This window comes from Trichomonas vaginalis, chromosome III (assembly GCF_026262505.1).
Source record: "Trichomonas vaginalis G3 chromosome III, whole genome shotgun sequence".
NCBI classification, from domain to species: Eukaryota; Parabasalia; order Trichomonadida; family Trichomonadidae; genus Trichomonas; species Trichomonas vaginalis.
Window position 1 is genome coordinate 20,972,911 of NC_067205.1, and position 15,744 is coordinate 20,988,654.

The 15,744-nt window shown below is 28.9% G+C and overlaps 4 protein-coding genes across 4 annotated transcripts, besides 2 other annotated features; 2 read left to right on the forward strand and 2 right to left on the reverse strand.

The window, feature by feature from the left end:
* Positions 1 to 965: part of a mobile genetic element that runs on past the window's edge.
* A 1,375-nt stretch (positions 966 to 2,340) lies between these two features.
* On the reverse strand, positions 2,341 to 2,577 carry TVAGG3_0737910 (N-acetylmuramoyl-l-alanine amidase family; the record flags this gene model as incomplete). Its single annotated transcript, XM_001305977.1, has 1 exon — positions 2,341 to 2,577. One exon carries the CDS (start codon positions 2,575 to 2,577, stop codon positions 2,341 to 2,343), a length of 237 nt encoding a protein of 78 aa, XP_001305978.1.
* A 482-nt stretch (positions 2,578 to 3,059) lies between these two features.
* TVAGG3_0737920 (protein of unknown function, DUF4108 family) lies at positions 3,060 to 3,503 on the reverse strand (the record flags this gene model as incomplete). The annotated part of the gene is made up of 1 exon (XM_001305976.1): positions 3,060 to 3,503. The coding sequence occupies one exon, from the start codon at positions 3,501 to 3,503 to the stop codon at positions 3,060 to 3,062; it is 444 nt and encodes a 147-aa protein (XP_001305977.1).
* A 502-nt stretch (positions 3,504 to 4,005) lies between these two features.
* Positions 4,006 to 9,421: a mobile genetic element.
* A 458-nt stretch (positions 9,422 to 9,879) lies between these two features.
* On the forward strand, positions 9,880 to 11,262 carry TVAGG3_0737950 (ribonuclease H protein family; the record flags this gene model as incomplete). Its single annotated transcript, XM_001305262.1, has 1 exon — positions 9,880 to 11,262. One exon carries the CDS (start codon positions 9,880 to 9,882, stop codon positions 11,260 to 11,262), a length of 1,383 nt encoding a protein of 460 aa, XP_001305263.1.
* Positions 11,263 to 12,929: 1,667 nt separating this feature from the next.
* On the forward strand, positions 12,930 to 15,685 carry TVAGG3_0737960 (hyphally regulated cell wall protein 1 family; the record flags this gene model as incomplete). The annotated part of the gene is made up of 1 exon (XM_001305261.2): positions 12,930 to 15,685. A coding segment is annotated over one exon (2,756 nt), but the record flags the coding sequence as incomplete, so codon positions are not given.
* Positions 15,686 to 15,744: the final 59 nt, after the last annotated feature.

A 15,744-nucleotide genomic window follows, 5' to 3' on the forward strand; every position in this document is an offset into this window, starting at 1 on the left:
TTAAATAATCTTCTGCTTCTTCTTGTGATAAATAAATAATTGGAATTTTGATTAAATGCTTTAAAGATTCAAATGTATCATCTGAAGGTGAACCTGAACGGTTGATATAAATTAACACATGTGAATAGGGTGAAGTGTTAGCAATAATGATAATTTGTTTTAATATCGTTAATGTTTTACCTTTATTTTGTTTACCAATTGCTGCAGTGATTGAATTTAAGTAACATTCAGAATATGGAATTTTCATTAATTTTTCCTTAGATAGAGCATTTCTATTATCACTCAATGCTTCATTAATCATATCATCTACGTATGTATTATATACTCCTGCTAATTCTTCATAAGGGGTGGATGAATTTAAATCCATTTAATCAAAAATAAATTTATAATTTTAAACATTTCTATTCATCAATATTTCATCATATGAACTTCTATACTGCGGTGGTGTACCTGTTGGATGATATTTCAAACCTTCATCCGGTGTCCATGTCCAATATGTAGTCCTAGTAAACCAAACCTGAGGAGGATTTGTCACTTTTGAACAGTAAGTGTCATTTTCACCCTGAATGATTGGATAAGCTTTCACTTGTACTGTAACTTGTGAGTTGAAAGTTTCTAATCCATCAAAGAATATACCCGCTCCATCACGTTGAACTGGAATAGTGCATAAGAATGAAGTTTGGTCTTTCCATGTTCTAGCTAATGGTGTGCCATCATCATCATTCAGTGGTCTAGTTAATGAGTCCTCGTATTCTTCTGTGCATTCATTCACTCCATCTAAATCAGAAGCTTGAAGCATACGTGTAAAGAATATGTCACCCACTGTGGTCATCGCTTGATCGGGGAAGTTTCTGGAATCTATAGTGACCTGAAGACCTCGAAGCATTGGATTTTCTAAAACCGTTCTTTGCATTGCATTCTTCGGAATGTTAACACAACATCTGTAAACATTATGAAGAGCGTATATGAGAAATCTGAGCTAATACCTTCAGGAGTGATGCAACCTCCATTTAGTGAACGAACGTCAATATGTTGAGCTGGAATCATGAATGGATCTTCCTTACTAAATAAACGTGGTATTGCTTTAACTGATTCTTCAATTAAACCGTATCCTGGTGTAATGCATTTATCCTCTAAAACTTCCATCTTTGTGCATGAAATAATAACGTCTTCAACTGTTGCGTCAGCAGATGTAGCTAAGCTTGTAATTAATTTGGCAGGAAGTCCGATTTGTTGGAATTTGCGATCATATTTATAAACATGATTCATAATCTTTTCATAATTTTCATCAGTTATCTTTTCATAAACGTAATTTTGTAAATCAGCAACTCTTAACGGGTCAACCTGACAAAATACTAAAGTATCCCTGAAAACATAATATTTAAGAATGATTTCACCAAATGATTTAGGATAATCATCGAACGCCTGAAATGCTAACAAATCATTTACCGGAATAATCATATCAAAAGTGACATCAACTTCTTCATTTGCTTTCTTGAAAACTTCTGAAGGGTCAATATATTTACCACATACTGAGTTATCATATTTTTGAACATTATTATATAACGAATGAACAAACTTTTTAACTTTCCTTTCTGATTTTGGTTTATATGTTGCAAATGCGAAAGATTCACGGGCGCAATCCATCTGAAGATAACCAGCATCACCTCTTTCGGTTTCTACTTCTAATTGCTTAAAGCTTTGATTTGATGATTTGTAACCAACGAATAAACGCATGCATTTAAAAGCGGTATCACATGTGAAAGCTTTATTTGAAACTAGAGTTGCTTTAACTTTGCGTTTAATATATGTGTCACCTAATTGGTTCACATCATGAGCTGAATTTGTAATTCTTAAATGAGTTTGTTTATCATCAAAATATGGAGTATCAGAGTCATAACATGAACTTTCAAGTTCTCTATAATATCTTCTTCCGTCATTCTTTGCGAATATTTCATTTATCTTTTCGAATGAATGAAACACATTTCCATTAATCGGTTTTGTGTTTGGCACTAAATAGTTAGTCGTCATTTATTATTAAATAAAAAATCAAAATTAAAAGATGAAAATGAATTTTTAATTTTAATGAAATAATCAACTATGGCTGCAGGATTCTTTAAGAAACTGTGGGATAAAGTAAAAAGAGGAGCGCATAAAGTTTGGGAAGGGATTAAGAAAGGAGCAAATTGGATATTTAAGAATAAAGAAGCAATTAGTGACGTTGCTGAATCAATAACGCCAAAAGCTGCCCCAATAAGAGAAATTTTAAATAAAGGAGAAAAAGTTTATCAAAGACTTCAACCGATACTAAGATAAAAATAATATTTATTTATTTTTCCACTAACCACCTCCTATTTTATTAAGTATTCCTTCAGCTATTCCACCAATTGCGTTACCTGCTTGTGCTCCCATCGCCGGATTACCTGCTTTAGTACCTAATACTCCACCTATGATAGTTCCTGCCGTTTTCGCTACTGGTGCCAAAAAGTTAGCAACAGGTTTAATAACCTTTTTATAAACCCAACCTGCAGCTTTCTTAATTCCATCCCATAATTTTTTAAAGAATCCTGCCGCCATTTCTGATTTAATATTAATTAAAAAATATATTTCATCACTTATATTCTAATTTTTATTTAATGATAAATGAAACCGATTTTAAAAATAAATGAAAAAAGGAGGAAGAAATAAATGAAAGTGAAAATGTTCAACAAAAAATAAACGTTGTTAAACCAATTACTGAAATAAAAATTTTTTCATCTGTTGAAGAATTTAATGACTATTATGCTAATAATAAAAAATTATTTGAAGAATTGACAACATGTAAATTGAATAAAATGTTTAAAGTTGAGGACAGAGTCCAAGACCCGGAGGGTCATGGATTCAAAATTTCAAAAATAAAAGGTGTTGTTAGTTTAAAATCTATTCCTCAATCAAGAATCACCTCATTAATGAAAATAGATGATTTAACAAAAAGAATAGAAATTATTGAAGAAGAATGAATCAAATAATTGATTTCATAAATCATGACTCGTTGAGCCCGGGTCCTTAAAGCCCAGGACTTAAAGTCCATCACTGAGTTCAAGGTTATATTCATCAAATATTTCATTATTAAATGCAACTTCTGCTAGTTTATTTATTTTTTCAATACGATCATTTGAAAGTCTATCGTTTAATTTTTTCTGAAGTTTTTCATTTTCTAGTTCTGAAACTTTATTTGGATGATATTTAAACCCGTTAAATTCTTTTTCCTCAGTTTTGATCATTAATTTACAAAGAACTTTTGTGGTTGGAATTCGTTTAAACCATTTATCATTAATATTTGTTATAAATTCAATATCTGGAATTAATTCCCAAATTTTTGCATTTTCAATTAATTTATTATCAAATGCAAAAGCAATAGGTTTAATATTAAACTTACCTTTATAATATATACTTTCTACATAATCATCGAAATAAACATCTACTTGTTTAACATTTTCAAGAATTGGTGAAAGAACATCCATTAATTGATTGACGGTTACGAATCTTGATCCACTCATTTTCTTACGAATTAAAAAAATAAATTATTCAAAAAATGTAAGACATGAATTTTTAAAGTTTATTTTTTTATTTTTTTTATTTTTTTTATTTCATTATGTATGGGTTTAGTGAAAATTTCTTACGATTCTGAAAATTTTTAAATCTTGATTTATTCAAAAACGTAAGAATAAAAACCGTAAAAATCATACATTTTTTACTTCATATGTAAAAAAAAATGATACAAAATCGCTCAAAAATGTATGAATTCTTACGTTTACAAAAAAAGTCACAAAACCCTTCAACATATACTACTTTGAATCCATCATCGAAAGAAAGATGATTTTTGTTGATCTCTCAAAAGAATAATGATTAGCAAGATTATGATTTGAAATTGATATTACACTGGAAATTCATGTTTTAATATTTCACAGATAACCGTTATTAACCGTTAACAGATATTTTTTTTCGAAAAAGTGAAATCATGATGAGATTATTTTTTGTCGCATATTTGCGCATATTATGACACTTTTTCTGACATTTTTCTATAAATTGAGAGCAAAAGTATTCAAAATTTTGTCAAAATATGCGCAAAATTGAGAACTGCGCATATTATGACACACGATTATTTTTGTCCGTTACTGGAAACAAAATCTCTATGCATTGCTTTTCTTCATGTCTTTCGCCTAAAGGTATGTTTAAAACAATATGTATGAGATACGTATTATAAAAGATTTGAAAAACTCACATATTATTATCAAATTTCAAATTTTTATCGAGAAAATATTGAAATCAAGACGAAAAAATATTGTTCATAACAAAATATTATAAAGATCTAGCATCTACAAGAGTTTCAAAGAAAAACAACCAACTTAAATTTTCTACTTCAAAAATAAGAACATCTTTCAAGTGTGACAAGCAAAAAAAGAATACATACGAATAGTTCAATTTGAAATGAATGATATGTTTATGTATAAGCTAGATTTACCTACATTCGATAATTGCTAAACGTTCATAACTTTGCGAGATATTAAAGAGAATTTATCGCTATTTACGTTATTTTCGACAATATATCAATATACGGCGATTGTTAAGTGAGTAACTGAGAAAAAAAATAAAAGATTTGATTAATCTGAAGATCAAAAGAAGATAACAAGAGAAAAATATGAATAAATAAATGAATAATGAATAGAAAAAGAAAGAAGAATATTGAAGATGATTAAATGAAGTTATTATAGGAAAATTAAAAAATATTACTAAAATTAAAGATATCTGACATGTTTACATATCTAATAATAATATATTTGTCATTTAAATCTATTTTGAATCATAGTAAACTATGATTGTCGTATGATTTAAAAGAATCTCTAAATTTGCTTACTAAAATTAAAGATATCTGACATGTTTACATATCTAATAATAATATATTTGTCATTTAAATCTATTTTGAATCATAGTAAACTATGATTGTCGTATGATTTAAAAGAATCTCTAAATATCAAGTCAATTTCTTATAAAATTGTTATCCATCTCTTACATTTTTTCATAATTACTACCTATATTATCAATCTCAACGATGACAATATCTTGTTATCAATATATTAAATTTAATTTATAACTTAACATTCAATGTTTCCATCTATTCTTTCCATATATTAAATTCTAAAAACACTTTAACAATTGTTCAATAAACACAATATTTATAACATTTAAAAATATTTCAATTGAATACATCTGATTCATTTAATGTAAATTCGTGATTTTTCCATCTTCATCATTTTCTAAGTTTATTTTAATTGAATCATTTATCTCTGAATCATTCCTGTTCATAAATTTCTCAATTTCAATATCACGATAATCAATATCTCCTGGATGAAATTGATTTTTGTATTTGTCAATTTCTTCTTTTGGTATTTCTGAAATTTCGAGATTAAAATTTCTTTCAAAAGTAAATAATTCTTCATTAATTTTAGTTAACGAGATATAGTACGATTTTTTATGATCATACTGGTTTCGTTGATTGGTTAAATATCTATGAGCGATTACTGTATCAACTTGAAGTAAAGTATATATCATATGGAAAATTGTTGGATGTGGATATATTATGTGTGAGTTCAGTACCTTGTTAAATGATTCCACGCCATTATTCGAAAAAATCATATCCTTCACATTCATTTTATTTATTTCTTCGTATTTTATTTCCATGTGCGAAGGAAATAAGTGGCAAATTTTGAAGTATCTTGGAACAGATAAGTTTAAAAACTGAATTAGGAACGAATGGGCACCCACATAATAATTTTAATAAAGATTTGGATGCATGATCATCTTGATTGCACAACTTCTTAAAGTTCTTTACAAGCGCAGCAATGTAATGAAATATGCATCCAGTAAGAACTGTCTCTTTGCTGATCTTTTCTTTGATAGAGTTCATCAAAGCTGCTTCAAAATCTGTTGTGATGATGGAAAATTGATTAAGACCAATTTTAATCTGTTCATGTGTTAACATCATATTGAAAACAGTATTATAATCATCAGCACTTCTTCCCGTCATCAAAACATGTAGAAAAGGGAGATATAAATTTGTAGCATTATCAAATACCAAGAAATTCAATAATTGACCATTTGAGAGATTTATTGGTACCACTTTGAATGTACCATCTATGAACAAATGTTTTAAAGTTCGTGCACGATTAATGAATAAAGGCAATCCAAAAAAGTAAAACTTAGAATCATCAATATTGGAATAAATTTTTGTAATATAGAAATTTTGATTGTTATAATGTTCAAGTAATTTTTTAATCAACTCATCTTCGTTCATTTTCATTTTTGGTTTAATTTCCTGGTACAACCTTCTGATAACATCAGACGATATTTCAATAATATCATCGTGAGATTCGTTATATTCCAACACAAGCTGATTTGCAAATGCTATTACCTGACTTAATGAAACAATAGGATTAACCTGAATGAAATTTTGTATCTCACTCTCAAGTTCTAATTTATTTTGGTTAGTACCATCAATAATTGAAGATTTTGTATGTTTTGGACATCGATGTGGAGGATTAATTTCACAAACTTCAGCTTTTTTGCCTGTATTTGCTGGGAACAATGTAACAAGTTGAGAATAAGAACATCTTTTCTTTTTGGCGCAATAATAAACAATTTCCAATCGATCAATTTTTGAATAATATATTTGAAAGCGAATAGGGATCCCTTCTGGATATATAACACTTTGATATTTCAATTTATCTGAATCAGATATTTGAAAAGTATGATATGTTCTTAGAATGTTTTTTATTCTTATTTACATTTGTCTTGCTCATCTTGATTCATGATAATATAATTAGGAACACATTGTTTGCATGTATCTTCTGTAATGGCAGCTTTTGGACTTTTGATTTAGTTTTTTGATATTGAAATGCATTTTGAATTAGAATGTTTGAATTGAGTAGATCATCAATGGGAAGATTATCAGTAAAATGAGTAATGTTTGAAAGTGATGGCAATGGAACTGTACTATCTACAGTTGGAGGATTAGAAACAATCCTTTGTACGGAACTCTGATTTGCAGCAATTGGAGGATTAGAAACAATCCTTTGTACGGAACTCTGATTTGCAGAAGTTGGAGGATTTGAAGGTATCCTAAAAATTGCCGTTCGATTAATTCTTTTAGAACGAGAAGGTGAAATTTGAACATTTCCATGAAGATTTATCAAATTTTGATTTCTTTCAATGGATTGTAAACTTCTTTCTTGATTTGTCAAATTTTGATTTCTTTCAATGGATTGTAAACTTCTTTCTTGATTTGTCAAATTTTGATTTCTTTCAATGGATTGTAAACTTCTTTCTTGATTCCTATCTTTATTTTGTAATATATTATTACAACTTTCATTTTCAAACTCAAATTCATTAAATGGTTCTTCTTGTTCAGATTGTTTTTGACTGTTTTCCGACGAATGTTTTTCAATAAATTTTAATATTTGGCATTCCGTATTTTTCAATTCTGCCAATGATGATGGTGATTCATCAGAATATCCTAATGGCCATTTATCTTCCATTGATTTTGTATCACCATTATCATTATCAGCAACATCTATAGTAGCATCTTTACTTTCCGATTCCATTTTCTTACATTCTGTTCCATTTTCTTTGGATTCCTCCTCTTCTGACTCATCCTCCGATTTTTGATCAAAATTAAAGTTTAAAATTTTTAATGCTGCTTGTAAATTACTTTTCGTTATAATAAGCGCTATTTTTGCAACATTTTTGTCGAATCCCATTGATGTTAATGAATTATATTCTTGTGATTTACTAATTTTTAATTGATACATATCAAAAAATGGCAAATTGAAAACATCTGTGGGTGGATCAACATTTACAACCTTTAAATCAATATCATTGAAACATTTAATTATATCAACTGAATGAAATTCCCTTCTTTTATATTTAATAACAAAAGAATATAAATTCAGATTGAATTTCCTTGCTATATAAAGGTATAAACTTAAACAATGAACATCTTGGTTAGAATGAAGTAGAATTACATTCTTTTGATATCTAATTGTTAATTTCATAAAAAAGTAATTTTCAGATTTAAAAAAGTGAAAACCTTATTTATTAATAATTATTTAATTTGTTAATTAGAAAAAGAATTAATGAAAAATTATGTAATTAAAATAGTTAAAAGATGATGAAACGATGAATAACAATGAAATTAGAAATATTACGATGCGATAGTATTAATATAGTAAAATCGAGTATGAGACAAAAGAATTTTATAAATTAAATTTAATATATTGATAACAAGATATTGTCATCGTTGAGATTGATAATATAGGTAGTAATTATGAAAAAATGTAAGAGATGGATAACAATTTTATAAGAAATTGACTTGATATTTAGAGATTCTTTTAAATCATACGACAATCATAGTTTACTATGATTCAAAATAGATTTAAATGACAAATATATTATTATTAGATATGTAAACATGTCAGATATCTTTAATTTTAGTAAGCAAATTTAGAGATTCTTTTAAATCATACGACAATCATAGTTTACTATGATTCAAAATAGATTTAAATGACAAATATATTATTATTAGATATGTAAACATGTCAGATATCTTTAATTTTAGTAATATTTTTTAATTTTCCTATAATAACTTCATTTAATCATCTTCAATATTCTTCTTTCTTTTTTCTATTCATTATTCATTTATTTATTCATATTTTTCTCTTGTTATCTTCTTTTGATCTTCAGATTAATCAAATCTTTTATTTTTTTCTCAGTTACTCACTTAACAATCGCCGTATATTGATATATTGTCGAAAATAACGTAAATAGCGATAAATTCTCTTTAATATCTCGCAAAGTTATGAACGTTTAGCAATTATCGAATGTAGGTAAATCTAGCTTATACATAAACATATCATTCATTTCAAATTGAACTATTCGTATGTATTCTTTTTTTGCTTGTCACACTTGAAAGATGTTCTTATTTTTGAAGTAGAAAATTTAAGTTGGTTGTTTTTCTTTGAAACTCTTGTAGATGCTAGATCTTTATAATATTTTGTTATGAACAATATTTTTTCGTCTTGATTTCAATATTTTCTCGATAAAAATTTGAAAATTTGATAATAATATGTGAGTTTTTCAAATCTTTTATAATACGTATCTCATACATATTGTTTTAAACATACCTTTAGGCGAAAGACATGAAGAAAAGCAATGCATAGAGATTTTGTTTCCAGTAACGGACAAAAATAATCGTGTGTCATAATATGCGCAGTTCTCAATTTTGCGCATATTTTGACAAAATTTTGAATACTTTTGCTCTCAATTTATAGAAAAATGTCAGAAAAAGTGTCATAATATGCGCAAATATGCGACAAAAAATAATCTCATCATGATGTCTTCATATCTATAAGTGTATTCTTATGAAAACACAAATAAAAGAATTTCAATGAACTCACAAAAATATACGTTTATGGAATTTCAATTTTATATATAAAACCAACATAAAACGCATTCAAAAATACATATTTAAAAGATTTTTCGAGCTTTTTCTGAAATATTGAAATTGATAGTTGGTCGTGAGAATATATGTTGGGTGACAGATATCTAAACATAATTATTTAAATAAAATTTCAAAGTAATTAGTTCTCAATTTTAATTCAAATTGCTATGATTGTTATAGTATTGATTCTATTAATATTAATTTTTTATCAAACTTTACATTTATTGAATTCGATAATGCTTTGAAAATTTTAGTATTCAGAATTTATGCTTAATTTCTTATTATATTTATCCATTTCAAACAAATTTTCATATGATTTTGCAAACACAGAGTATACACTGCAAATGAATTATGATGGAAAACGAATTCATCAAGGAATAAAGACATTTTGGAAAATCTCCGGACAAAGTGATAGAGTTTTATCACCATCTGCAAGAGGATCTGATTTTTATCAAGGAATTATTCTTGATACAAACATTATTTTGCCAGAAAATGAAGATAAAATAATTTTAGATTATACGCTTCAGAATAATGGCACAACAGCAAAGAAAATTGATTTATATTTTAGAACTCGTCTTTACTTTGGCAATGAAGGTAAGCTTCAAATCGAACCTTTTGGGGATTATCAAGGATATCGTTATTCTAATCCTAATACAAATGAAGAAATGTATCTGATTTCAAGAGGTGGAGAATACGCAAATGCTTATTCAAATTATCATAGTCAGTATTATGAATACAATTTTTATACAAATATGGATCCAAGACGATATATTCAATTTACCAATCTTTTAATATACTGGAAAGACAAACTAATCGATGTTGATGAAGTAGTTCACTTATATGTCACTTTTACTCCGAATCTCCAAATTAAGCAATCTCCAAATGTAATAATGAATACACCAATAGAAGATACATATCCAGTTAAACATAATTTGTTACTAGAAGGCCGATGTGAAGGATATGAAAATGGCCAAACAATTGCTTTATATTATCAATATAATTGGGGACAAGTCGTCAAACTAAATGAATTTAATGTCTCAGAGGAATTGAGGACAATTGATTTTTCATTTGAATTAATATTGGAATCATATAGAACGTCCAGGATTATCAATGTATGGGCAGTCACGAAAGATGCTATCATTACAAATTATTTTTCAAAGTTTCTTTGTACAGGAAGAAAACCAGTTTTATACATCATAACTCCTCCGAAGCAATTATATTACAAGGATAGTACAATTTATGTTGATTTTGTAGGAAATAGTGATATGTACGCATATCTTTATTATAATGTTGATAACAAATACTATTCATCTTTTAAATATATAAATGATGGATTCAGAAATCTAACATATTTAGGATATTTTCAACGATGGGATATTTATGAGGGAAAACATAATATTACATTATACATTAAAGATGATTATCACTATTCAGAATCATTCTACTATGAATTTGATGTGATTACAAAGCCACGGCCTTCTCTTTCATTATTAAATGGATTTCAGGGAAACAGTAGATATTACAATTATTATCAGAACATATCAATTCCGATAAGCATGAAAGGTGGAACAGTTGGTGAAAATATAACCCATTATGGTTCAGAAAGAATGAAAGAGATGTTTTCACCCCTGTATACAGTTTTAATTACAATGGAACAAACGAGGTATTTACACATAATTTTAAATTACCCTATATTGTTGCAGATTATACCCATTATTGGACTATAACAAATGATGATGGTGTGAACTCTGATATTCCTTACACATCTTCATATGTAAGAAAAGATTTGAGAATCCATTTTACAACTCCAATTCAACAATATTATTCACCAAGCTCAATTATTAATCTCGAAGGTTTTGCCTATAATTTTGATCCAGGACATATGATTGATTTAAAGTATACAATAAATTATAGTCAATACATATCTCTAAATCATAACGAAATAGTAATGGATGATAATTACATATCTAATAATTTCATTTTTAACATCACGATGCCAGAAATTCCTGGATCTTATAGATACAATTTTTATTCATATGACAAAAACTCAACTCAAACTGGTTATTGTTATGAAATTATATTTAAAGTTTCAATTCCAGGGTCAATAAACGAAGTTTCAAATTTAGAAGACACATATTCCCTTAATGCATTTATTGAAGTTACATTTACTGGATATCAATACAATAGAGGATATTTATATTTCCAATATGATAATGGTCCAATAAATAAACTTGATGAAATAATCAATTTTAATCGTCAAAATGTAACAATTACAAAACAAGTACCAACAAAAGATTATAAACTTAGTATTGGCGAACATAATGTAACATTTTATTTATATGATGAATATGGATGCCCATCTGAGAATAATTATACTCATGTTTTCAATTCCGATGATAGGAATGTACCTTATTTAGATCTTTATTATTATTCTTATGGACATCCAATGAGATATTCAGATCCTTTTAGTATTGAATTTAGATATGGTGACAAGGATAAAAATCAAAAAGTAAATATTACGGTACATTGGGATGATCAAGAACCTTATTCAGTTTTTGAATATACTTCAAACGGATATGAAGGATATTATGTAACAAGAACATTTTCCCCACCAAAAATAGACGGTATTCATACAATAACATCAAGATCTTATGATGAAAGTGGTGCAAAATCCAAAAAACATGTTAGAGCTATCAATGTTAAAAGACAACCATATCTTTACTTTACTCTACCAGACAGACTTTATATTGTTGGAGAAACTGCAACTCTAACAGGATATGTATTGGATTTGATCCCAGGAGAGGAAATTCAATTGGTTCTAAAATTTGATAATTATTTATTAATAGAAGATATCCCGAATATTACAATGGACGAAACTTACAGAAAAGATTTTACAATCAATATCACTATACCAAACTTCAACAAACACACATTTATTTCTATGTATGCTAAATGCCAAAATTATACAACAAATACAAAATGGCATTATAGATATATTACTCAAAGGCCTTACATTTATGATTATAATCCTTTTGATCCTCAGTATTCAATGGGAGAAATTATAATATTTGAAGGTATAGTTTGGGATGAAGATTATGTAAATTTGTATTACAAATTTGATGAAATGCATGACTATGAATATATTAACCAAAGAATTGATTGCCAAGGTTCCAATAAAAGTATAAGAATTCAGATTCCAACAAGCAATAAAATTTATAGTGTTGGAGAAAAGACTCTCCAAATTCATGTCAGAGATAGATTTGGAGCCTGGTCAAATACTATTACACACAAATTTATTCTAGAAAGTTTAAGAGCACCAGAAATAGAAGTAATAAGAGCTAATCAAAACAAACAAATTTATTATTTCCATGAAAGTGTGAAATTAATTTTAAGGATGAGAGATAGGAATTATGGTGATGAAGTTCAAATATTCATGAAAGTTAATAGTGGAGATTTCACAAACATCATCAATTATACATCTCATGGAACATATGAAGATATTCCATATGATTTTGAATATGAACATATTAATGGTAAATATGACTTAGTCTTCAAAGCGATTGACAACACAGATTCAGCATCACCAGAAGTAAGCATTAGTTTTGAGGTAAAACAAACACCGATCACTGTTGTTACTAATATACTCGAAGGAATGTATGAGCCAGGAACTAAAGTCAACATCACTTGTTTTGCTGGTGATTTCAATCCAGGAAGCACAATACAATTTTATTACAGAATTAATAGTGAAAATACAGTGTATCTTCATGATGTTTTTGAAATATCAGAAGATTTCAGAACACCAGAATATACTTTCACAATCAAGTTGCCAGAGTCTGCAAAAAGAAACACAATATATGTTTATTCGAAGGATGAAAACAACAGAGAGAGTCAATACGCAATTCTTTACACAACAACTAATTATAATCCTAAAATTATTAGAATTAATGATTTGAAACCAGAATATGCAAGCAACGAATATATCGATATTGATGGAATAATCTTTGATGATAGTCGGGTAAAATTATATTATCAATATGATAAGCGAGCTGTTCAATATCTTAGTGATTGGATTGATTGTACAGGGGCAGATCTGCAGATTCACAAACAGATTCCAGTTCCAAAGGAAAGTTTCAGAGGAGGTGAACACAAAATAACAATATACTTAATTGATCAGTATGATATCAAGTCAAACGAAGTTTCATTTAGATTTATTTACAATGATAGGCATGCACCAGAGCTCGGTGTCAAACTATTAAGTGGCTCAAAAACATATAGTTTTTATGATATAATCAAGTTTAACTGCAGTGTTATTGATCCAGATGTTGGAAACACAATTTCTCTTCGTCTCAAAATCAACAATAGTGATGAACAAACAATTTATGATTATACATCAGATGGCGAAATATCTCATTATTTATATGATTTTGCAGTTCCAAATGTCAATGGTGTTGTTAATTTTGTATTCAGAGCAGAAGATAACTTTGGTTCATTTTCAAATGAGCAATCATTCGATATTAAAGTGAAACAGACTCCAAGTGTTATCATCACAAGTGGTATCTCTAGTTACTACAATGGTGGCGAAGAAGTTGAAATCAGTGGATTTGTTGTTGATTACGATCCAGGACAGGAAGTTCAAGTATTATACAGTATCAGTGGAGGAAACTCAGTTTTCGCAACACCTCTCATGATAATGAATGATAACTATGTAACAAATCAATTCGAGTTCGTCATCAGTCTTCCAACAAAAGTTGGAACACACTCTGTCACATTCTGGGCAGAGAATAGTAATGGTATCAAGAGTGAGTACTCTCGACAGTTCTTCACAGTGAATGTCAATCCGAAGATCATTACATGGAACGAAATTCGTCCAACATATGCAAAGAACGGATTTATAGATTTTGACTCAGTGATCTTCGATGATTCTACATCAATGATACATTACTACTTCGACACAATGTCTATTAACTCAATCAATGAGTGGATCAATGCAGGTGGCAAGAATCTAAGTATCAGAAGACAGATTCCAATTCCAAATGACTTGTCAATTGGCAGCCACACAATCACAGTCTATCTTCGAGATTGGTATGGTGCAGAGTCAGAGAAAGTCACAAAGAATTTCAGATTCACAAATAGTTATGTTCCAACATTGAAAGTATCTCTCTCTGAAAATCGAAATACATATGGATTTCATGAAAGTGTCACATTCAACGGATCTGTTCATGATTTAGATGCTCAAGATAAAACTTATGTCTTCGTTGAGATTGACAATGATGAAGAAACGCAAGTTGCTGAATTTGACTCAAATAATGAAGTTCACAACTTCACATATACAATTCAGCTTCCTCATGTTGATGGTGATCACACTGTTATATTCAAAGCACGTGATGAGAGTGGTTCATCATCTGGTGACCAGAAATTCACAATCTCTGTTAAGCAGTCACCATCTGTCATCATAACATCAGAACTCTCACCAATGTATCTCCCAAACGAAACAATATCAATCAGTGGATACATTGTAGATTTCAATGTTGGCGACGAAGTCCAACTCTATTTCCGTGTCAATAACGACATCACAGAGTATGCAACTCTTCCAATGATTGTTGGCGAAAATTTCAAGACAGACATATTCACATTCAATACGACACTTCCTATTGAAGTTCGAAGGAACCAAATCATCATCTGGGCATCATCTAACAGTAGTATGACGAGCAGAACTAGTTACATCAATATCATCACAAACAGAGCACCAGTACTGGATATGTGGAAACCAATCAAAGGAAATTACTCAATGAGCGAATACATTGACATCGACTGCAACATCACAGATGATTCAAACTGCAGAATTTATTACTCATTCGATGACAAGAAAGCAAAATACATTGATGAGATGCTTCCAATAAGGAGTCCTATGTTCCCAGTTATCAAACGTGTTCCAATTGATGGCAATGATCTTGCATTTGGAACACATACAATGAAAGTATGGATTGTTGATGAGTTTGGTGTTAAGTCAAACGAAATCTCACAAGATTTCGAATTCCGAAATATGCATGCACCAGAAATTGTTCTTAATCCTCTTCCAAAGAGAGGTCCATACAACTATCACGAGAAAGTCACATTTAGTGGAAGTGTTCGCGATCTTGATAGTGGTGACCATGTCATTGTTATTTTCAAAGTCGGCAGCAGCGAACCAACAGAATTGTATGACTCTA